This window comes from Drosophila ananassae, chromosome 2L (assembly GCF_017639315.1).
Source record: "Drosophila ananassae strain 14024-0371.13 chromosome 2L, ASM1763931v2, whole genome shotgun sequence".
Taxonomy (NCBI): domain Eukaryota; kingdom Metazoa; phylum Arthropoda; class Insecta; order Diptera; family Drosophilidae; genus Drosophila; species Drosophila ananassae.
The window spans coordinates 10,926,329-10,950,270 of NC_057927.1; the positions used below are offsets into that span (position 1 = coordinate 10,926,329).

General features: G+C 42.0%; 1 protein-coding gene across 7 annotated transcripts; it reads left to right on the forward strand.

Moving 5' to 3' along the window:
- The first annotated feature begins 699 nt into the window (after positions 1 to 699).
- On the forward strand, positions 700 to 23,180 carry LOC6500954 (diacylglycerol kinase eta). 7 transcript variants are annotated; one of them, XM_032449971.2, is made up of 13 exons: positions 700 to 1,523; positions 1,852 to 1,965; positions 12,184 to 12,264; positions 15,072 to 15,920; positions 16,037 to 16,581; positions 16,700 to 17,612; positions 17,683 to 17,817; positions 17,920 to 18,363; positions 18,790 to 19,494; positions 20,265 to 20,387; positions 21,168 to 21,378; positions 21,451 to 22,646; positions 22,715 to 23,180. In XM_032449971.2, the coding sequence occupies exons 1-13, from the start codon at positions 1,284 to 1,286 to the stop codon at positions 23,021 to 23,023; spliced, it is 5,865 nt and encodes a 1,954-aa protein (XP_032305862.1). In that variant the 5' UTR covers positions 700 to 1,283; the 3' UTR covers positions 23,024 to 23,180. The 7 variants fall into 7 exon arrangements, with proteins under 7 accessions (XP_032305862.1, XP_014766815.1, XP_032305861.1 ...); XM_014911329.3 differs by lacking the exon at positions 20,265 to 20,387 and having other exon boundaries at positions 701 to 1,523; positions 18,730 to 19,098; positions 19,171 to 19,494; XM_032449970.2 differs by lacking the exon at positions 20,265 to 20,387 and having other exon boundaries at positions 701 to 1,523; positions 18,790 to 19,098; positions 19,171 to 19,494.
- Positions 23,181 to 23,942: the final 762 nt, after the last annotated feature.

The following is a 23,942-nucleotide window of genomic DNA, read 5'->3' on the forward strand; positions in this document are numbered from 1 at the left end:
AAAAGCCTCTGCCTCGATTAATAAGCTTATCTACTTTCTCTTTGCTCAAAGTGCTCAATTCTCAAAGTGGCAACACAGTTTTCGAGTATCGAAAACCGGCATCAACCGGTTTTGAGTTTTTTCTCAAAAAAAAAGTTTTTTAAGTTTAATGTTACATGCAAAATTAAAAGGGCCATTCGTAAGCTACCGGAAATGGCTCCTTACATGTTACGGGACTTAAAGATGGCGTCTCTGCGGAAGTTTTACCATACCATTTTATTTTTGTTCATATGTTTTTCCCCCAGTTCCCAGTATTTCATCTGTGCTTCGTAAGTTATTTATCAAGCGTTTTGTTTTGCTCGTCCTGTCAACTAAGTCCTTCGGTTTAGGGTGTGTTTTGTGGGCTCTCTGTATCTTCCTGCCGCTCTCATTCTCTCTCGCGTGAATGAGTAGAAAGTGCTTTCAAAGGACTATGAGCTTTATTTGAAAGGGAATGACAACTCTGTCGAAAAAATATTTTATTAATTGGATTGTAAAAAAAAAATTTATGGTATTATTAATTATTTATATTATATTTATAAATATGAAACTAACTTGAGGAATAAATAAATTAAATTGTGTTGAATAATTAAGCAATCAACAAACGTTAAGAGATTATGTTGTATCAAATTTATTTCAGCCTGGCAACCCTGTCAGGGGGCTTGCCGCCATTGCCGACCATCCTTGCACGGATGGGGAATTTGACAGTTCGCCGCGCGACTCCCTTAACTTCGGCCGGGAACTGAAAGAGAAGCCCGAGCTGAAAATAAAAACAATAAAAAGTAGGAAAATAATTCGAGGTGGCGATTTAGTGTCTTTTTTTATAATGACGACTGTGCAAAATAAACAAAAAGGATAACTCTATTTTAATTATAGATGGTGCAATCCTTAGAGCGATTTTATGTGGGAATTGTGGGTGTTATTTGATAGACAATATTGTGAGAATTGTACTTGCCTTTTAGTTAGCGTGCCCTAATTGTACATACATCCGTAGTTAAATAAAACCTTTTAGATACGTCATCTGTGCAATTATTTACTCATTTGTGCGTCCTGGGCGTATACGTCATAGAATGAACAATAGCGACCCATTTCTGTCGGATTGTAATAGAGTCCCTGGTGGTATGTGAAGTAGTGGCTCGTTTTTACATAAGCCGCTCAAGAAGAAATGAGAAAAACACCTGAGTCCCAGGACCCTTGGATTTCGTTACCGTGTTCTGCCTCGTGACAGTCCGGAGAAGAATGGAAAATACACCCACATCACAACAATGGCCCACATAAAACTGGACACCCTCGATGTGGTGCAACGTCCCGGTACAACCCGCCGGAGCAACTCCAACAGCGGCCGGAGTAGCGCCTGTAGCTCTGGCAGCTTGTCGCCAGTGCCCATAATTCCGATCATTGCAATTAGTCGGGATACTGACGATTCCGAGTCTGAGTCAGAGGTCGAGGCAAAGCCAACGCGATACTTTCAACGCCGTTTGTCCTTCAAACGCACAAAAACCCCGGTAAGGCTTAACGGGATTTTATTTATTAAACTAACTTTTTAAGTTACTCATTTTGATTTAAATAGTAAGCCCAATTTTGATTTAGATTATGCAATTACTTTTGTAAAATTATGGATTTAGCTAATGTCTAAACTAGCCATTATGGAGGCTCATTAAAAAAAGTTCGCGCCAAAATTAAAAAATCAAAGTATGGGTGACATTTAAATTTTTACAAGATATGAAACTAGCTTAGAATTTATGGAGTCTGGACGACATGGATACATGGTTTAGAATCTAAAGTAAAGCTAAAATATAATTACATTTTCCACATTTGGCACTTTTTTTTTAGGCTACTACTATAAAGGAAGGATTCCTGCTTAAGCACACATGGTCCTTTCAGCGCTGGCGTCGCCGCTACTTTCGACTGAAGCGAAATGTCTTATTCCATGCCAAGGATGAAAAGGTAAGATAAAATTTACAAAATCTAATCAAGCACAGAATCGATAATAATGTAATAACAAAAACTCAAAAATAATAATCTAGTTACCATTTTTTATAAATATTTTAACAATTTGCTAAGGTATAGGTTCTATACTATAAACGCTTTGGGACCTTGTACTAATGGTTTCGACCTATGCCAGTGCCCTAATAGAGCTGACCTTTCACACACTTACTTATTTACATGTTGAGGTCCTTTTCTATTGTGCTTTTAAGTAGCTTTGCAACAAATTGCAATTACCAAATGAAATAACGGCAAACTTGAAAGCAAAAGCATGGCGATGCTGATAAAAGGGTGTGGTAATCGAATAGGACTGGGGAAAGGACAAAAGGACAAAACAAACCGATGACACAGAAAATAAAGGACATAGTCCTGTTAAATAGGCGAAGAACCCCCCAGTGTTAGTATAATTAAAGTATGCAGCTTAAGAGTTGTGGGGCTATAGAGTCGCAACAAGAACCTCAAGCAAAGTTGGTGCATCATCATGATGAAAGGAAAATCAATACATTTTTGACGCAATCTAGTTGGGGGTTTTCAACTTGAATAACTGCAATCAGCAACAGAGTCCCAACCACGCAATGAAACGTTTCCTCCATAAATTTTGGGTGCATACGTTTCACAAAAATGGAGTCCTATTGACGTCAATGTAACACAGCCCAAAATAGAAGCCTGAAATGCAATTAACCGAGGGTGGACCTTGAAACAAAGAGGCACTTAAAAAGGGCTTCAAAACAGGACTTGTGTCGCAATAGAGTGCTCGGTGGCCTTTTTTTGACGCGTTCCAATTATGCAACAAGTAGGGACTCATCCGTAGTCCCGAGAAGGGAATGCATGACGTAAGGTATACTGCTCAATTATGACATGTTGGCATGGAAGTGGAATCCAATCTCCAAAGGTTTATTCGCTGTTGATTTTAATTTAACACACCCAAAAGTCATTTAATCCAAAACTGGGAGTTTCCAATGTATTCCGTTCTTTAAAGTGTCCAGAAAGTGTCTCCAAATTGTAATTATAATGGTTTAAATGGTTGGCAATTTGTTGCCAGGCTTCCGTAGTCAGGGAAAATTAAAAAAAAAGGCAAAGGATGAGGCGAAAAAAATCTAGAAGGGCAACTACATACGCCTGCCAAAGACGCGGCTAAAAAGATGAATCCTCAACGGGGGCTAGCTGGATGATTTTGATACTTAGGTTCATGACGGGTAAGGTGCTCGTAAAAGCGCAAATTTTTGTTTGCATTGTTTTCGTCTCAACCTTCTCTTGGGGTTATCCTTTGGCCTGCTTCTGCCAGTCTCCTTCGGCTCTGTTGTTTTGGCCAGCCGAAGTAGTCTCGACCTTCTCCGCTTCTTCTTCAACACTACGTCTCTAACTCACCACAGTTGTAAAGTTTCAGGACTCTATTTTGGCCATGTGCACGTTGCCGCCGGAAAGCTTTTCCATCGAAAAAGAGACAGATATAAAAAAAGGAGATACTAAAATATCCGACAGGGTTGTCAATACGGATTTATATTCATAATTAATATTATTAATATTAAGATTTCCTAAATATTTTAAGCAAAGAAAATAGTATTATCTCTACTGCCTCAAAAGTTTTCCAATTCTTTTTATATTTGTTAAAAAATATACAATTAGCAATTGTTCCCAGTGTGGAAAACTTGGGCAGAGCTTTTGCCTGGAGAACCCTCCACCCGCAAGACCTCAGAGCACCTGTAAATATTTGTATCCTTATAAGCGCATGGCGGCAGCGACAATGTCTCCGTGGTGAGTTTCAAATGGCGGCCAATAAAAACGAGTGCTAGGCAGGACTCTGCCTCAGTTCCAACTCAACGAAGCAATGACCGACATCCAAGCGGAGAAGACAGCAGCATCAGCAACGGAAGCTGAGAACAGGATTAGCCAAATACAGGCTGAATAATAAATTATTTAATCTCAACATCGATACTGTTACAAAATAAATATATATATTTAATAGTGGATTTGAGAAAAGACTACAAAAATCTCATAAGTTTAGTCCTTGTTTCGATTTAAAAGGCGGCGGGAAGGACCCCTTCCCGGCGTTGTGAAAACCCAAAGTTTACCGTGATTTAAGTTTGTCTGATATAAACGAAACGATAAAAAAAAACTTTCTGCCGTTAACCAAAGAAGCAACAGTTCCAAAACCATAAAACCAACTAAGTCACCTCTAAATCAATATTTTGTGTGTTTTTTTGGGTAAGTTCATCCAACTTTCATACCAATTTTCATATCGAATTTACTTCAGAAAACCCTTTATTCTCCGGGGCTTATAAAAGTTTCTATGCGGCTTTTGCTGGTATTAGGCCATGAAAATCTAAAAGCCTGCCGAAACTTAAGCGGTACACCTATTTACACGGCAGAAACTTTCAAGTTTCAACATAAGTGGCATTGATATTATCGCCACCGACAAGTATTTGCCTTCCATTCCTCCTAAATCAGCTTCAGACAAAAATCCAATTGTTTGGGGCCCCTTAACGCAAATGTACGCCATCAATTCAGTGGCGAGCGTTGACCTTTTATCCGAGTTCCACTTTCGCCCAAAGTTAGAGCATGTGTCCAACTAGCGGAGGTTGGCAATTTTTTGTTAAGCTCGTTCCTTCTGGATAATTAATATGGCGTACACGCAAATGGGCTGCATATGTGTAGGGACACAAGAGGCGGCCCTATAATATTTAAAAATGGCAAAAATTATCCCTATAGTCACTAAAGTTATTTTATGGCTGCGCACGAACATGCCCGACTTTTCTACAACAATATATTTACTCCCTTTGCCAGAACTATATAGAAAATGAAACAATTAAAAAATATTTTTAGGAGAAAAGGATGACTGCAATATTCTTCCGTGGAACTAAGTCCTTAATTTCAGAACTTCTAATTTTCAAAGACATCTAGTTATCAAGTGGTAAGCTTCTCCTCAAATGCTTCATGTTCAAATGCTTCAATTATTCTGATGAATGCTTTATTGTATAGGTGTGCAATGTACAAATATTGTGGTTTCATGGCCTTTCTGTCTGAAAATCACGTCTAGATACCCAAAAACAATGGTAGACTATTTGCCCTTTTAAGCAAAATAGTTGCCCTCGAATTTGCGCAAATTTGATACCTTGATATTTTGGTAAACTGCACCTTTCGATGATTTTGCAAACACAATAGCTCAACTACTGAAATCGCATTATTTCCAGCAAAGTGATTTTGGTTTATGCATGAAATGAAACTAAATGGAAGTAAGAAAAGCCCAAACATATATTCAAAACAAAGGTTTTTTGGCATTAGTATGCATATTTGCAATTTTATTGTTACTGAGTGAGTGCACAGGCATCCATTGAGTTCCATCGGTAATAACTTTATTTAAATTGTAATATTTACACACAGAAGTATTTTTTTTTTTGGGGATATTCGAGTTTTAATAAACTCAACCATTCAACTATAGTGCCATACTGTCAATAAGATCCTGTAGCAGGACGAGTATTGTTGTGCACGGGTGTCCTTTGTGTTGGTCGGGAGCAGCTGTCGTTCCGGTTGGCATTCAAAAGGAAACGACTCCAGCTCTTAGCCATCACACCCCGAGACCCCAGACCTCAGACCCGAGATGCCTCAAGTTGCGTTGGTTTAATCAGCATAAATGTGGCCTTGCAAGGGGCGCCACATGGGCCTACTCAGTTTGCATATTGTAGCACTCTTTATGGACTTTAATGACTGCATAAACATTGACCCTGTAGAGCAGCCCTTCTTCATAGGCCCCAGCCCCCGGCCGACAGCTTCCTGCAGTTAATGAACTTGTTCATTTGTTACACGTTACAATAAAAGACACGAGTGCTTTGCACTACCTCCCATACATACATACGACTTCTATATTTCTCGTGTCATTCAATGCTACGTGACATGGGAAGCTGACAGAGCTGGATATGCGCTTTGTGTTAACACCGTAGGATATCTCGTTTTGTATTATCTAAATTTCATACTCATCATTTAGGTGGATTTCTATGCCGAGCTGACACTGAAAATTTGTGATGTTGCATTGTTAGTGCATGCCTGACAGGTTTCTCTCTCCTGGCGTGTCAAAAACATGAATCCAGCTGACAGGACACTAATACATGTATCGCATATTGGGCATTGGGCAGGACGAAAATTAATATAACAAAAGGCCGAAATGGACACAGAAACGACACAAATAATCAGAGTAATTTGCAGCTGATGGTCAATACCAGAACTTCTCGAGTAAAACCAATTTCATACCCATACCACATGTTACGTATACGACAAGTTGGACCGCCGTATACGTCACAGGGCGAAAATCTTTCTATTAATTCAGTTCACCGAAATGCCCCTTAGCCCTAAAGGACTTTTCATCCCATATCCTTAGTAATCAAAACGCCTGTGTGGCCAAACGTCATTTATGTCGCCGACATCTGCGTCTGGATCGCTGGGTAAATGCCTCAGGTTACCTAATCTTCTGTCGACCTGGGCTCAAAAGAAAAACTTTTCTCTGAAAAGAAAACTTGGACAACTTTTTTCTGGACCGTCTTTCAAGACATTGGTGTGGGTCTCCATATTTGTTTAGACCGATAATTGCATTAAATACACAACTTTTAAAGCTAAAGGTGAAAGCTTTCGCGAAAAACTTATGATATATATTAACTTAAGCTTTATAATCAGGCAAGACTTTATGGTCCCTGGATAAAGGAAACTATGTGGGAGTCGGCAAGAGCTCGTTAAGCCAACAGGTGTACCAACTAATTCTAAAACGTGAATACCTCTAGCATTCGAGGCAGCAGATGCCACTTGTGTAACACTATTTTGAGAAATTTACCTTGGGGCTGTGAATAAAATTCAGCAGAACACTTATAAAAGTTTTGTAATATTATTTGCATAATAATGAAAATAGAATATAATAAAAAACAAATTGGAGAAAAAAAATTTATATTTAAACTTTAAGACCTTTATTTTGGTTAATTCTTTTTTTTTATTCAGCGAAAATGAAAATAATTCCAAGTGAACCTCTTAAAAAGGCTGCCGTCACTATTAATGCAAAACTTAAGCTTAAGCTTTTGGCCTTCGCAACTTTCAAGGTTGTTGGGTTAGAAAGACAAGAAAAAGTGGGCATGTGTAGCATATTCATTTCTATAGAGCCCTTATGCCAAGAACCTAAGGGGATTTAACATTAAGCCAGCTCAACATTTATTTTTTTAAATCTGAAAAGGTATAAAATGTTTCGAGTTTAGGATTATGCATGAACACTGAACGCGGTTTTCATATGAGCTCAATTATTTGAATAGTATCAGCGTTTTTATTTCAGTAAAGATAAAAAATGTAGGCCCCAAAGGGCAAACAACATGCGATTGTAATTAATTCAGAAAGTGCTTTTCCTGCAAAAAGGGTTAACAATCGCATGAATATGTAATTGGCGGCCAACCTTTGGGTAAAAAAAATTCTAAAAAGGAATTCTCTTAAAAATTGCTGCAAAATTTGCAGACATTACGATTTATGAGAACGGTTCGGGTAAACTTTTCTCTAAAAGTTTCTTCTTTATGAGCATTTACTTTGGTGTTACACGGCCCTTTTAATTAATTTATCATTATAATTTATCCACTTTCCGCTTGGAAAAACTTTCTTTCAAGCTTAAAGCAAAATAAAAAAGATGATTTTGCTTCCAAAGGACGAAAGTAATAACGAAAAATCCTATGCGAAACCCGAGGCGAGACCCAAAGCGGTATACATTTCGTTGAATGAAAATCATTGACAAGAAAACTTATACTTTGCCTTTTGTAATCATGAAAGGAAATGTTTAAAGGACCCTTTTCGTAAAAAGGAATCAAATCTGAGCCAAGAAACATTGTATTTCAGCTCCTGTTGAACGAAAAAAACCTTTTAAAATTCGTATTTGTGAAATATAATTTAATTTAAATGGCCCCACATAAAACAAAGCCGATTTAACTCCTTCTCTTTGAAAGTCACTATCAAATTTAAAGCTTAAAAAGAAAATCACAATTTTTCGAGCTAAGCTAAAGTATGCACACGAACCGCATCAAAAGTTTAGGAAAACATCAACTAAATGGGGCAAGCCATCATTAACACCTCGCTGATCCATGTCGGGGGAGTATGGGAGTCTGGGGCTAGACTCCGTAAAATTAAATGGGGTGGCGGGCGGAAAGGTGTTGGCAGTTGCTAAAGGCGCGTGATTCCCAGATTGAGTGCTGGAGCTCTCCGGTGAGACGGTATCCACCTTTATGCGGGGATTTATGCCCGAATATAAATCCTTCACCAGGCATTAAGGAGGCGCGTGCTCGCTGGGAAGATTGGTCATTATCCTATGGCTTGGTGTAGATTTTAGGGCCAACCTACCTGATCCATCCTGCACTTTTCCGCTTAAAGTGGTTTTCCATATTGGTTTTTAATATTTACATACGCAAAGTGTCTGTTATTTATGATATCCCTAATATATATATCATATATCATTTAAATGAATCTCCCGTAGCTCGATACAGTTATTAGGATTAGGGGTAATATACAAGTATGCATGTATCTATTGTGTATTTATTTTGAAACAATGGGTCTCTACACACGCAATACTAGTTAGTCCTTCAGTGTCAGAATTTTTACACGCAACCTGCCCTGCGCTGCTCTGAGCATTACCGACGGAATATTGAGGGGTTAAGCAGGGATGAAGCAATATATTTTCATCAAAACGAAAAACAGAGGCTTTTATCCTTCCCCATATACTGAAATATATTTCTATACGCATTATAATGTCACATCGCGTTCTGTTGGCTTATAAAATAATGATGCATTTGGTCTCGATGGCGTTTCCCGCACAGAAATGGCTTGAAAAATAGTCGCTAACGCCCCAGGGTTATTAATCACAATTATGGTCCGCCATCTTGTCGGATCCCTAGTCCCGCTCCTTCGAATCGGGTCACAGTCGTTATCCCTGCATCAAAACCTTGACAAATTGCGCCATGCCCCGAAGTAGGTTAAATAGCTCCCGACCATCTCCCCTGGAAATTCCGCTAATTGCTGGCAGGGCTTTTGTGCCTCCACTTAAGCGCATACAAGGGTGAAATGTTCATTTCGCAATGACCGTTCGCATGTAATTGCTTCTCGGGTTATGCATATGTACGCTCTACACATATCCTTCCACATATGTGGGCCACACAGGCTGAGAGCCCTAGAATAATCGATACGGCGAACTACCGAATCCAAATTAGAAACCCAAACACCTCTAACAAGGCCGCATTAGGATTGCTATTTCGAGTCAAGGTTCTTGTTTTTCTTTCTTCATGGAAACTGCAATAACAATCCCTCAAAGTTGCATTTTTGGCAAAACAGTAAGTGAGTTACGTAAGCCCTCTGTCCGTAAACCACTAATGGTATTCCCTTGAATAAGTATCAGCCACTTGCAACGGTCCCGCCAATGATTTGGCGGGTATTCAAATGGGCCACTCCCAAAATATTGGCACAACACCGTAACCGAGGGCGACATTATGGCACATTAATAGCTACAACCGCCTGGGGTGAGGGTCATAGAGTCTGGTTACTAGGAAGTTATTCCATTAAAATGTTAAAATTTCAAGCTGCGCACCGAGCCGACACCTACGCGCCCCACCCAAGTCCAGGTCCGGGTCCGCCAGCCCCAAAATATATCCTAAGTGAAATTTCCACCCGGTGTGGCCGAAGCTATTTAATACTAATTAGTCCCCAAAGTGGTAGGTAGGAAGGCCAGGCTATATTTGCTTCTAAATGCCAGCCGAGTTTGTTTCCTCACTTATTTCCGTCGTTGAAGAACATTTGGATGCCAAACGCTGCGATAAAGGGCTGTCCAAATAAAATGAACCAAAATCAGATGGAAATGTCTTTCAAACTAGCCAAGTTTTCAGCTGAAAAAGTTGGCCAAGGACTTTCAATGGAACAATTTTGTCAGGAATGCACTTCTTTGACACTTGAGAATCAAAAGATGCTGGAAATTGGATATGATGCTCCAATAAGACTGCTTTCTTTAAGTTTCCTGAAGCCTGATGATGTTTTTAATGATTTTCTGGAATTCCCGAATTCGGCTCAATTAGTTTAGCTTACGCTTTCATCGCACAACTCAGCAGTTTCTCGAGTCGACTCGAGTGTACTAAATTCTAATGACCGCCGATTCCTTTTTCAACCAAAAAAAATGGCGGAAAACAGGGAAAGACGGTTGGATGGAGAAGTAATGCCAAGAAATTGATATGAATGGGCCAAGAACTTTCCTGCATGCTGTATACACGAGTAGGAAAAAAAAGTAATAAATAAAAAAAGCATTTTGTGCGCCAGGTGGTGGATTCCGGGCCCCAAGGTTCGGAGTCCGGACCCTCAAAAGGGCACCAATCGATGATTATTCGAGACCGTTTTTCGTGAGGCAAAAAAAAGGAGAAATCTCAGTTCAGTACAATGTTGGGTTAATGCCTGGGGACCGATGCTGATAACACAGAAAATTAGCAATTTGCCTTAATGTGCCAGTGATTGACCCCAGAGAAAGGAACCGCGACGGCGACCGAGAGAGAAACAACAAAATGAAATGGGTGGATATCCTTTGTGAGGGAAAAATTCCCCTGTGTCATATGGCTGATGGCATAAAAAGTTGGATCATCTGAGATACGTTTTTATAATTATTTTATTGATTTTCTCAACGAAGCGTCACTCTGAAAGCACTCTATATACATACGCAGAAACACATTCATCTACCTCGACGACATTTATTGAAATCCCCATCCAGATGTATGTACGGTTTTCGTCCTGCTCAAGAACTGCGTTACCAATTCAAGTGGAAAATGTCTGCGCTCACTTAATTTAACAAGTGCGGAAGCAAACAAGAGAAACGCAGATATACAAACATCCTTGCGTTTTCTCGTACACGACGAGGAAAAAGTCTAAATGGTATACGATGGTATACGCTTGAAGAAAACACTCCCAATATCCTTCATTTCGGAAAAGCATTAGTCACATTGCATTTGTGGAAAGTAAAATACAAGATTTAGGTTGGTTCCTTATCCCAAATCTTTAAGTTAGGATATACTCCCAGTTTTAAGTTCCAAAACCACTTAATTTCTCTAGGTGACTGGGGGGATTGGAGAAGTCTGTTCCACCCTTAATGAATTGTACTTGAAAATTCCTCGTTATTGCGACTTCTCCTCCTCGGCTCGTATTCGTGGAATTTGCGATTGTGTTGGATTTGGCTTGTTTAATTATTTGGCCCAATGCTCACTCTGGCGGATGAGCCGCTCCATCATATAAATATGTATGGGTATTCGCTGGCTTTTGAGTGGTTGCCTTGCCCTGTTCCCCATCAATTACGTGTCAAACAACTTATCATAATTAAATTGTTTGTATTCTGTATTGAATGTATTCGTTGGAGGCCAATATCAATGGGATTTAAGTGGCTTAAGCTTGAAAATATACCACAAGGCTGTCCAAAATATCAATTTGATATTTTAAATATTTGAATTACGAAAAGTTTGGCTTAAATCGAGACAATTCCCAGCACACTACTCAAATATTGATTGCTCTGGGAGTTGAAGCAAATATAAGAAAAAAAGTAAAAAATGATGCCAACTTGTTTACCTGGCAGGACCTGGCTGGGCTGATACCTCTGGGCCCAGGCAACAAACTTTTTGAATCACTCGAGTCAAAGGAAAACCAATTTTCGCCTTGTTCAAAAACTACTCAAGCCCACAATCCTTGATGTTTCGATGGCCACCGGACCAGGAATCGGGTTCCACTTTTGACAGGGTTCTCTTCAGTATTGGCGTAGCCTTGTTTCGGCCTTCCATTGTCACTTTTTCTATTATGTGTTTGAGCCTGCGGTGGCTGTTGTTGTTGGATAAATATTCATATATTTACCTGCCTGTGTGTGCGAAACATTTCAATTTCCTAAAGGACCTCGGGGGCATGGGGCTTCCGAGAAGGCAGAAGCTTTTGGCTACATCAAAATAGCCGCCGGCTATCTTCCAGCGTTTCATTAAGGACAAAGACAAGGCGAAAAATAATGCATAAAAGTTATAAATATTTTCATGATTCTTTAATTTTCTATTGTCTTTTCGGGGCAAACTTGGTTCAGTGCCAAAAAGGGTCAAGGGGCAAAATAAATATTTAATAAGAATAATATACATCGTATACCATGTGTTTAATTGTTGACTTTATTTTCAGTGCGATGTTCTCGATGAAATTGATCTGTCTGACTTGTGCTATTTTGAGTGCGGCATCAAGAACGTAAATCATAGTTTCCAGGTAAGTGAGACTGTTCCCCCACAGAGAAGAATTCCCAGCACTCATAATTAAACAATCACCATAAAAAATGTATGTGAAAAGTTCTCGAGACTTGGCTGTTTTGAATAAATATTTTATTTGGCTCTGCGTACTTGGCCCTAATTAGTTTGCAAGTTTATCGGCTGCCCACCCACGCTTCCACCTATTTATTACCTTTTAATTTGCCAAACTTCTTGTAACGATTTTCACCGTTTTCGTCGGCTTAAGGCTCTAAAGAAAATAGCACCTGCGAATGGCAAATAAAATAATAAATTTTCCTTTATTGTTAAACTTTAAAAGTGAGGCTCTGGAAATTCAAGAAACTTTGGGGTTGCTTGTGATGGAAAGTTGGGATTTTTTTATAAATATATTTTATGAAGATATCTTCCCTTATATTTCCTATTTTCCCTCAAGCAAATATCTTTATCGGATGACCTTTTAGTAGGTCGATTAAATAATAAGGTGCAACTGCAAAGGTATTCGCCCTGAAACCCTGAACAATTGTGTAAGCTTTTTGTTCGCAACTACAAAAAAAATCGATTTTAGTCCTTAGAAGCCTTGGCATGTAGTTGAACGCTCCCACCACTATCCAAATTATAAAAACTGAATGAATGAAAAATTGATGTCCCATAAGGCACACAATGTACCACTCCTGAGCTTAGAAGCACTTATGCGGTCCAAATGGGAAAAAAGTTCTAAGGTTTTCCCATCATTTCACGAAAGCATACCAGTTTGGCCGAATAAAAAGAACTTATATGTATTCTTTGGAAAAGACCAGCTTGTTGCTTAGTTGCGTGAACTTGGCCAATAAAAATTTGCGTATTTATTATATTTTATGTACATTGACGCAAAAATGTATTCGCGCTCCTTCATGTGAAAATATTATTAGCGAAAAAGTGCCCATAATCGTTTATCATTGTCTTATGTCAGACGAGCAAGTCTGCGGGATACCATTATAAGCCAATCCTTATAACCATATTTCTTTGCAAAGAATATGTTAGATAATGTAGCGAAGTAAACAAATACGACATAGTTTTTGGTGGAATCATTTTTAAACTTTAAACAAGGGACATCCAAGTTACAAAATAACAAATATGATTCAACATTTTTCCTTGCTTCCGCCTCTTTATAATAAACTCGATAAAGTATGCACAAGGACACCCACCGTCCTGTCAAAATAAATGCAGTAAGGCCTTGCAAAACCGGTCCGCAATGTCAGCAGCAACTTCCACCGCAAACAACAACTCTCTGCAGGTAAAAAGTGTCACAAATGTATAAAATCGAATAAATGAGAAGCAAAAATATCCTTGAAAAAGCACTTTCGTTGAAAATTCAATTTCCTCGGAAAGCCCATAATAAGTTTTCCATTTATTGTTCCCCACTTAAGTGGAGGATGTCATTGGCCAACTTAAACATCAAAGGTTATGTGTTAAAATAATATATGAAATAAGTAAGTAATATTGGAAAATGATGAAAGTGTTTCGACAATTAGTAAGCGCTTTATTGGATAAAATGTTGTGGGAAATCACATAAAAGTTAATAGGTTTTAATGGTTTTTTTTACACCCCAGTATGAGCATTATACATATTTTATTCCCTGTCGAGATGTCAACAGTTTAAGTTTCAAAATGAATTTAAAATGCAAAGCACGTAAAGCATTCCATTCCTCGGCATTTAAGGCCAACAAAAAGAACAGAGTCTCCAAAGGCATGCAACGGGGCGTATGAGTAATGTTGCATTTACCAAACTCATCAAGTTAAGTGCATCCAAGCCAGCTAGAGGCACTATTTATACTTTTAACAAAATTTAAAGGATTAACTTATTTCCAAGAAAAGTTAAAGTAACTGGTACCTGCAAATGATGCAATTTATTTTCAGCTATAAAAAGAATCAATCTGCAGTTCAATTTTGCCAGAAACCGCTCTCTGCGGTTTGAAGTTCAAACGTCACAAAACCACTGGATGTCCCCGGAGCTGCGCTTAAAAGTAAATTCATGTTTAAAACGATGAAGGCAGAAGTTCGAGGGCGTTGAGGACGGCATCTGGCAGGGACAAGTACGTGCAGCAGGAATCAGTTTACCATCTTACATTAAAATAATAGATTTGGCAAACCCCAAAAGGCTCAATTGAAGGGTGATGATGATGGAACTGATGTCCGACTGTGGTTGCACATTAATTGCATTTTCGTGTTGGGATTGATTTATAAAAGGATGCGTTTTGAGGCTTCACCAATCTTGTGTCCGGTCCTAAAGGATCAAGTGACTCTTCTCTCACAACAGACCGCCAAAGCCAGTGTTTTGGCTTCTGACCCTCCTCCAGTGGATAAGTGGCCGTGTCATAGCGCGACATTGACATGGCCACTGGACATTGTCAAAGCCCTCGACCTGGCCACTGGACAGTGTCAGAGCCCTCGACCTGGTGAACTGCACTTGCATAACTATGACGTAGGAGAGGAAAATATTTTCCAGCTAGGTGCTTGATTTATTGCTGCTTGTGCGGGGCAGCTTTTCGAAAAACAAGCTATTTTTAAGAATGAAACGAATCCATTTACCATTTTTATCCTCCACCAGGGTGAAGTTGTATAATCTTTATATCCTTATTTGTAATCAAGGACATCTCTAGAGTAGATATAAGCATGCCTGTTTCTCCTTTTATTTATTTTCATTGCAATTTCTTTTTATTAAGCCAACATAACATTTCTTTGAATGTATCTATAGCTTTGGTTTCAGCCTATACCTTTGGACAAAATTTGGACAGTTTTTTGTGTATAAACATATCCTTTTCGTTCGCAGATAATCACACCTACAAGATCCTTGGTTCTTTGCGCCGAATCCCGCCGAGAAATGGAGGATTGGCTCGGCAGCCTCAAGACGGCGACGACGCCGCAGCGACCGCGCGGTGACAGCTTCCTTATCGAACAACACGACATCCTGTCGAACCACCACCACTGGTACGCCACCTCCCACGCCCGACCCACCTACTGCAACGTATGCCGCGATGCGCTTTCCGGAGTGACCTCCCACGGACTCAGCTGCGAAGTCTGCAAGTGCAAGGTCCACAAACGATGCGCTGCCAAGTCCATCGCCAACTGCAAATGGACGACGCTGGCGAGTGTGGGGAAGGACATCATCGAGCAGGCGGACGGGATCATCATGCCGCATCAGTGGATGGAGGGCAACCTACCCGTCTCGTCCGTCTGTGCCGTTTGCAAAAAGACCTGCGGATCGGTCCTGCGCCTCCAGGATTGGCGGTGTCTTTGGTGCCGGGCAACTGTACATGTGGCATGCCGTCCGCAGATGGCGGTAGCATGTCCGATTGGACCCGCTAAGCTCTCAGTGGTGCCTCCGACGAGTGTCCACTCCATCAGCACCGACGATGCCTGGGACGTTGCCAGCCCGAAGGGGAATTTCTCCCCACTCCTAGTTTTTGTCAACTCGAAGTCTGGCGACAATCAGGGCGTCAAGTTCCTGCGCCGCTTCAAGCAGCTACTCAATCCGGCCCAGGTCTTTGATCTCATCTCTACGGGCCCGAGCCTGGGCTTGAGACTATTCAGACACTTTGAGATGTTTCGCATCCTGGTGTGCTCAGGAGATGGATCAGTGGGCTGGGTGCTTAGTGAGATCGATCGCTTCAACATGCATGTAAGTTATAGTATCAAGAGAACTTTAAGAATTTTAATCATAATATCATGAAGGTTTTAAGAATTAAACCTGATTATATTATTTATCAAAACTATATTCTTTCCTTTTTTTAACAGAAACAATGCCAGGTGGCGGTGATGCCTTTGGGAACTGGAAATGACCTGGCGCGAGTCTTAGGCTGGGGCTCCAGCTGCGACGATGACACCCATCTCCCACAGATCCTGGAGAGGTACGAGTCGGCCAGCACAAAGATGCTCGATCGCTGGAGCATCATGGTCTTTGAAAAGGCCATAGCCGTGCCTAAGACACCAAAGATGTCCATCACCACCGAGCAGGAGGCGCTTCTCACTGGCATGGTGACTTCAGCCAACCATCACTTGCGCTTCATAGTGGAAACGAACGATACGCAGACGCTGATCAGCTCCACCCAGAGTCTGTGTGATACGATTGACGACTTGGTGGGACGCATCTCGGAGCATCATAGGGAAGACGAACAACTGGCCGTGAAGTGCGATATCCTCAGGCAGAAGCTAAATATGCTGCTGGATGCCCTGCAGGAGGAAGAGATGGGCGCCCACAGTGGAGACGACTTGATAGCCACCATTAGAAGTCTCATTGCCAGGAGTATTCCTCAGACACCTGGAACGAGTGCGCCGCTGCTGTGAGTATATGTGTTCCTTTTCCATATCTAGACTCCAGAGAGTATATCTTGTAAGCTTATATTCAAATTATAATACAATTATTTTATACTATATGGAATATATTTGAAACCTCCACAGCAACCCAAGTATATCCATTGAGAAAAATGAAAAGGACGAGATCAATACAAAAGAACGCCGAAGCAGTCGCTCCCTTCGCTCCAGCGAAAAGGAGGCTTTGCAGTCCCGGGCCAATAGCGTGAAGAGAGCCATTTATAATGTAGTAGAGCACTCCGAACCGGGACGGCCCAAACGCTATCAGCGCAAGCTCTCGATCACACCCTTCGAGGCGCTGAAGCTGCCCACCACCACCGCCTCGGGAGACTCGACACCCTGCAGCTCCCCCCTACCGATTATTCCGCCGATTAATATTATATCCCCGACGATGGAGACGTCGCGACTCACCTGTATTTCCCCGCTGCCGGATACGCGGCGCGATTCCGTAGATGAGAGCTTCTTTAACAGCATTAGTCTGCCGGCACCACGGCAATTCGCCGACAGCCGTCGGAGCTCCGGGGTGGATGTCATCCAGGAAATCGAGGAAGGCGCCAACGGGGAAACGGTCTACCGCATCGGCCGCATGTCCCTCTCCGGAGGGGCCAACATCGATGATGCTGGTAATCTCCTTCCAACAACCGTTGAATCTCCCGCCGACCGCAAGGTGGACTTCCTGCGGGTACCCATACTCACGGGAGAGCCGATAGTGGACCCACTCTCCGACTACCGACCTATCGAGGTGTTTGAACGCACCTACTACATGAACCGAGAACTCGACAGGGGAAAGGAAGGGACTGAAGAGAAGAAGGGGGACATCGAAAAGGAGAAGTCCTCCGGCACGGATGTGGAGAAGGAGGACAATATGCCCACCGAGAAGCAAGCACTGGTACATATTTGTAACCTGCAGGTACCCGGCATTGTCGTTACCCCCAACTCCCAAAATGTTTACACAAGCGCCAGTCTAACAATCATTGACACCGATGCACAGACCACTAATGTACGTGTCCCATTTCCCAAGGTCATAGAGCACATCCAACCATGACATACTAACCCTTGTATCCTTGCAGGAGCAGTCGTCCTCCGAAGAAATAGCAGGTGAGGCCAGCGACGTGCTTTCGGCGATTAGCAATGAGGAGTGCAGCGTGGCCTCCGAAATTTTCGACAAGCAGGATGCTGGTCATACACTGGGCGATATTATTCAGGTATGATTTAATAGCCAGGACTTAGTCAGATTAGACATGATTATACATAGCTTATATAAGGCTATATTATAACTTAATTTCAATAATTATCTTCCATCTCAGAGTCTCGATGCCAGCAATTTTACGCACATCGACTCCCCGGAGACCAGCGACGAGACGGAGGCCATGCCCGGTGAGAGTATTATGGACGACATCAGCTCAGTCCTGGGCCACGACATAACCTACGCCCTGCAGGACAACACCCTGACCGACGACACCACTACGCTTTGCTCGGAGCATGTCGGACCACCGAAGCCGCCACGCAAGAAGTCCCTGAGCGCCCTGACCCGCGGCCACTCGCATCCGCGTAGGCGCAACTCCTCGCCGCCGCGAATACCGCGTCTGGCGCGAATGGACAGCGACGACAATCCGCAGCAGTTTGGCTTCGAGAACATAGTGTTTGAGATCGACAATCGGTGCGACGACCAGAAGATGCGAGAGCCGCCGCGATACTGCAGCCTCGCCCAGTTCGTGGAAGGTAACGATATAGCGCGTCAGAGCTTCAAGGTAAGTTTCTAGTATCCAGGCGGTACGGATTAGTTGTAAGTGTAGAAAGTACGGGTACCCATACTGGGTGCATTTGAAGTTTTTCTGTTTGGTAGTATGACAGTGCTGTGATATGGCCACTCATGGTAAACTCTATGTTGCTCTCCGTTTGCTTCTTTCTTCGATTTTTTCTTTTTTCGTATATCGGCTATTCGATCGTATCCTTCAACCAACCAACCAACCAACCAACCAATAACCAAACTACTAACCCGCCCAAAATTAAACTAACCAAACCGGCACTACTTATCCTTCGATACGTAAAACCATCGAATACTTTATATCCTCCTCTTCTGCTCCTGTCTGCTCCTGCACGCTTCTAAACTAAAGCGTAACAAAAAGCGAATCTCACTGAAAAACACTACAACCACTGCACTCGTATCCCAACAGCAGCTGATGCTAGATCAGCAGAAGCAACAGAACGATTCATTGCAACAACGAGGAAGCAACGACAACGACCTCGTCGAAGTGGAAGTGGAAGCCGAGGCCCAACAAACGCCAACGAATACCATGACAAATCTAATGGCAACCACCAGCGAAGATGAGCTGTCCACGCAGACGGCCATCAAAATAGAAATACAAGACGTTGATGCCACAATGCGCAACACGACAATCAACTCCATCGCCGGCAACATGAAGGCCAATACGATTCTGACCACGTCGACCTCGCCCACTAAGAAATCGGGCCATGGACAAGATGTAAAGCGCATAACTTTTGATGAGTCGTGTAAGAAAGAATCCTTTGATGATGTAAATCCCAACTATCCACAGATAAGTGTTGTTGTGCGCCCGCCGACGCCTTTGCGCGGCGATTCAGTTAAGCCCTCGGGATCTTTGCTGTTGGACGGCTCCGGTGGAGCTATATCCATGGCGATGGGATGCTCCAGTTTACTGGGGGTAAGGGCGATGAACGCTGAGATTCGGCGCCACTCAAGCCATGCTCCCGGATTGGCTGTCCGCGAGATCGACAAAGACAAGGACCGTCGACACTCCGGCTTCAATCCCAACCTGCTGACTCTGGATCCGGAGCACGCACGCTTTCTTAGCAGCTCTCCGGCAGCCAGCCGCAGGATAAGCTGCGGTAGTCTCTTCAAGGTGAGTTTCCCTTCATCTAAGACTTTCTTCCACATGATTGGCTGTTCAGGAACCGCACCCATAGTGTGCTCAAGGAGTACAAAAGAGAATAAAGTGATACGGCTTTATTAATATTTGTGTTCAAAAGGAGTTAATAGAATTAAGTCAGTATACTCATATGCATAACCATTTTGGTGATGATCTTCTGAAAGTTATAAAATAGACAAGAAATATATATATTTACATACAAGCACATACAATAGGATTTATCAAAGATAATATGTGCTGTATCAGATTTAATGTCAAATATTTATTAAGAAACCATATTCCATAGAATCGTAATAACTTTTTAGGCTGATATGTGTATGTTCGGAAGTGTGAGCCTTTTTATTAATTGTAGAGAATAGGGAGGTTCTTAATAGAAGGGTATTGAAGTTTTCAAATATTGTTTATGTTTGTCTATAAAGTGATTTACTTCTAGGGCATAATTATAGTCAAGTGTAGCTGAGTCTAATAGGCGTTCTCACATTTTAGTTTCTTTCATGCATATACATATAATTTGGCATTTAATTGTAGTTTAAACAATAATTTTAACCACAACAAATAAAAACCGAATATAATCACCATGTATACCTCTTACATAAGCACAAAAACTATTGGTACGTATTTCAAAATTGAGTATTTACTTTTAATTTACCTAACCGACACATAAACATCTTAAAACAGCATTTAAAACCATATAGTATAAAAAATAATTTTAAAGGCAGCGTATACTAAATGCATTTCCTTAGAAGAAAAACCAAAAGATCGCTACAAAGCGCGGCTATGGATTGTTCAGTGTTCGGTTCCTTGTGGTGGCTGAGCCCGATATTCGCCTGGCCACGTTGGCGCTTATCAGGCCGCTGATTCCTTTGGTAAGCCAGTCCAAAAATCCCGGACAGGACCCCAAGTGTGCGGCTACTTGCCCCTTCCACCCAACCGCTCTGATCCCATATACCGTTTCTACATTCCCACGTTCGTTCGATGTTCGATTCCCCCAGCAAGTACAATTAATCCGAAACAACAAAAACATAAATAAACGAGTGCATGCTTCGGACTTACCGAATACAATATACCCTTTACAAATACATTTTGAAAATGGAAGCGAAAGACGTATAAATGATCCGATTTGGTAAACTTTCCAACATAATATTGGTTATGAAACTTTTAGAATCATAAGAATATCCGATATAAGAGTAACCGATTTCATTTCAAGATAATATTTGTAAATGGGCCAAAATGCTTAAAATCCTGTGTATAAAGTGTCTTTTCCAATTGCCAGTTGAAGTTCGAGTTCCAGTTCCTCTGCACCAGCGCCAATTCACTTCTCCGTAGAGTTCAAAAACAATATAATATTAAAAATACTACCTTAGCCAACACAAAACGAAGAAACTTGAACATGTAGCCACTGCTTCTTCCCATGATTTGGTTTATGTATCATACCTAAGCTTACTTCTAGCCCTATCCCTACATTTTCTTTATGTTCCTCAACATGATCTAATCCACCTTTCGACAATATTGCAAGTCACCAAACACTGGCACACTCGTCACACTCTCGCTCACATCCACTGGTTTCTTTGTAGTTAGTGCTGATTTTCCAATTGCTCCTTGAATCCTTGCTTAGCATCCCAACTAATTGGTGACTTCTTTTGCAGCCGAACGAAGCCCTGCCGAATCTCCAGACTTTGAAGGGCTCCAAGTCGAGCCTGTTCATGGGCTCCACCCTCTTTGGCTTCGATCAGTTTGCAGCCGGGGACAAGGAAAAGGACGAAAAGGGCTGCAAGGACAAAGAGAAGACACCCACCGAAGAGACGGGCCGGAAATTGCCCATTATCAATCCTTTGGTGCGATTACCCAACTGGCCAAGTAAGATGATTGATTTACATTTTGTTTTCTTATTCTAATAGTATTAAAAAATGTTTTATCCTTTTTGTATAGACCTTGCCAATGGCGGTGGCTTTATATCCAAGTGTCTGCTCGCCAATGCTGATACCCTTTGCGCAGCGGTCAGCCCGCTGATGGATCCTGACGAGACACTCCTGGCTGGCTACCATGAAAAGTGCGTAATGAACAACTATTTCGGCATCGGAATCGATGCGAAGATCTCACTGGACTTCCACAACAAACGCGAGGAGCATCCTGAGAAGTGCCGGTCCAGGGCGCGCAACTACATGTGGTACGGAGTTCTGGGATCCAAGCAGCTGCTACAGAAAACCTGCAAGAACCTCGAACAGCGCGTCCAGCTGGAGTGTGACGGTCAGCGCATTCCGCTTCCAGAACTCCAAGGAATCGTGATCCTGAATATACCCAGTTTCATGGGCGGCACTAACTTTTGGGGCAGTAGCAAGAAAGACGACATTTTCCTGCCCCCCAGCTTCGATGATCGAGTCCTCGAAGTGGTGGCTGTTTTTGGATCGGTTCAAATGGCTGCTTCCCGGCTGATCAACTTGCAACATCATCGGATCGCACAGTGCCAGAGCGTTCAGATCAATATCCTGGGCGACGAAGAGATACCCATCCAGGTGGACGGCGAGGCCTGGCTACAGCCCCCCGGAATGATCCGAATCCTGCACAAGAACCGTGTACAAATGCTGTGCCGCAACCGGAGCTTGGAACTCTCACTGAAGAGCTGGCAGGAGAAACAGCGCCAGCATAGCATCTCCATCCAACGGGATACCTCTTCCACCACCTCCGAGCATGCCACCTCCACCGACGAGGTCATTTCCGAGCGAGAGTGCTATGTGCTCCTCAACTTCATTGAGGCAGTCAGCTCACTGGTGAAATGGGTCAAGTTCTTGATTATCTCGCACCCGGCCTTGCAGCATGATCTATACGCAGTGGCCTGCCGCGCCAGCGAAGCTCTGGAAAGCATCCACCCCCAGGGCAAATTGTTAGAAGGACCCTCACTGCGCACCAAGCTAGTGGAGGTCATCGACTCCTCGCGACAATTGTACGACGACGCCTGCACTTTGCTCCGCGATCGGGGCCACAGTCTGATCCTGCGGGAGGACTTGGAGACCAAGCTGAGTGCGGCCCTGGCCAATATGGAGATGGAGTTGAAGAAGTGCTCTGTCCAGAAGTGCATAGACGGAAAGTTGCGAGCCTACTTTAATGTCCTGGCTCCCAATGAGGAGGTGAGTAACAAAACCATTTTTTTCAAAATAGTGAGCTATAGTATCTCCTTTAATAATTTAATCCATAGCCCGATGCTCGTCGAAAATCAAGACCCTTCTGGGTACGCTTACGATCAGGATCCACAGCCGGCCAGCAGGCATTTAAGCCTCCTCTTACTAACACTCGCGAGGCGGCCAACAACTGGAGTGTCAACGAGGTAGTCACCTGGCTGGAGACAATGCAGCTCTCCGAATACGTGGACAGTTTCTTGAAGAACGACATCCGGGGCAAGGAGCTAATAACCCTGGGCAGGCGCGACCTGAAGGACCTAGGTGTAGTTAAGGTGGGACACGTGAAGCGCATCCTGCAGGCTATTAAGGATCTTAGCGAGAATTAGGACTCAGTGAGGTATTGGCAACATAGTACAAAATACAGTCTTCGAACAGAGCTCTTAGAGTTTAAAGAGGGAAATAAGTTGTAAAGTTGCAATCAAGCTGGGGAGAGGATATTTTTATGGGAAAAACTGCACACAACAATCATTAACTTATAGGCTAGCTAAGCTAACAATCTGGGAAAATGAGAGAAGTAAAGGTATACACATCTTATACACATCGAGTATGAACACTGATAGTACCATTTATTGACGCACTTATCCAAAGATGACTTAAAGGTCTGAAAGTGACAGAGAGTAGGACATGTTTATTTTTGAACTCATAGCAAGGTAAGGAAGAAAAATGTAATGGAAGAAGGTTTAAATCGAAGAAGAATGGTATGTTTTAAATTTTGTGCGCGATTATATCAAAATCATAAACACTAAAAGATTGGCGATTTAACGAATTTAAACGTAGAAGCACATACCAATACTAAATTAATACAACATCTGTTAGATTGCAAGTGTTTATCTTTCAAGTTACGCTTAATATGTACGACAAGCCCCAACCAAAGCAACCCAATGATCTTATTAAACACCCAACTTACCACGTAACTAAAACCAAACCCATTCTAAACATATAAGCAATTAAAATTTTACAAACCCACACCTAAGCCCCAATCTAAAGTGGAAAAATATAATATTCTTATACAAATACGTAGATATTCGAAACTATTGCTAAAACGGATTGATGCTAAATTATTTAAACGCAACAATGAAAAGTCTGTTAAACGTGTCATTATTTGTGGTATAACAAGAAACTAAAACTTGTTTATTTAAATAAATTTAATTGTTAGGTCCAGTGACGTTTTTTCAAAAATAAGTTTAGGTTAGACTATCGGTGGTGCGGATTCCAGACCCCCAACAAATTAATTTGTTACTATAT

Bases quoted from the DNA above. Each gene is read 5' to 3' on its own strand.
- LOC6500954 (XM_032449971.2), top strand. From the start codon at position 1,284: ATGGCCCACATAAAACTGGACACCCTCGATGTGGTGCAACGTCCCGGT. The intron at 1,966-12,183 runs GTAAGATAAAAT...CTTTATTTTCAG, and splicing joins TCCATGCCAAGGATGAAAAG to TGCGATGTTCTCGATGAAAT. The intron at 19,495-20,264 runs GTGAGTTTCCCT...GCATTTCCTTAG, and splicing joins GCTGCGGTAGTCTCTTCAAG to AAGAAAAACCAAAAGATCGC.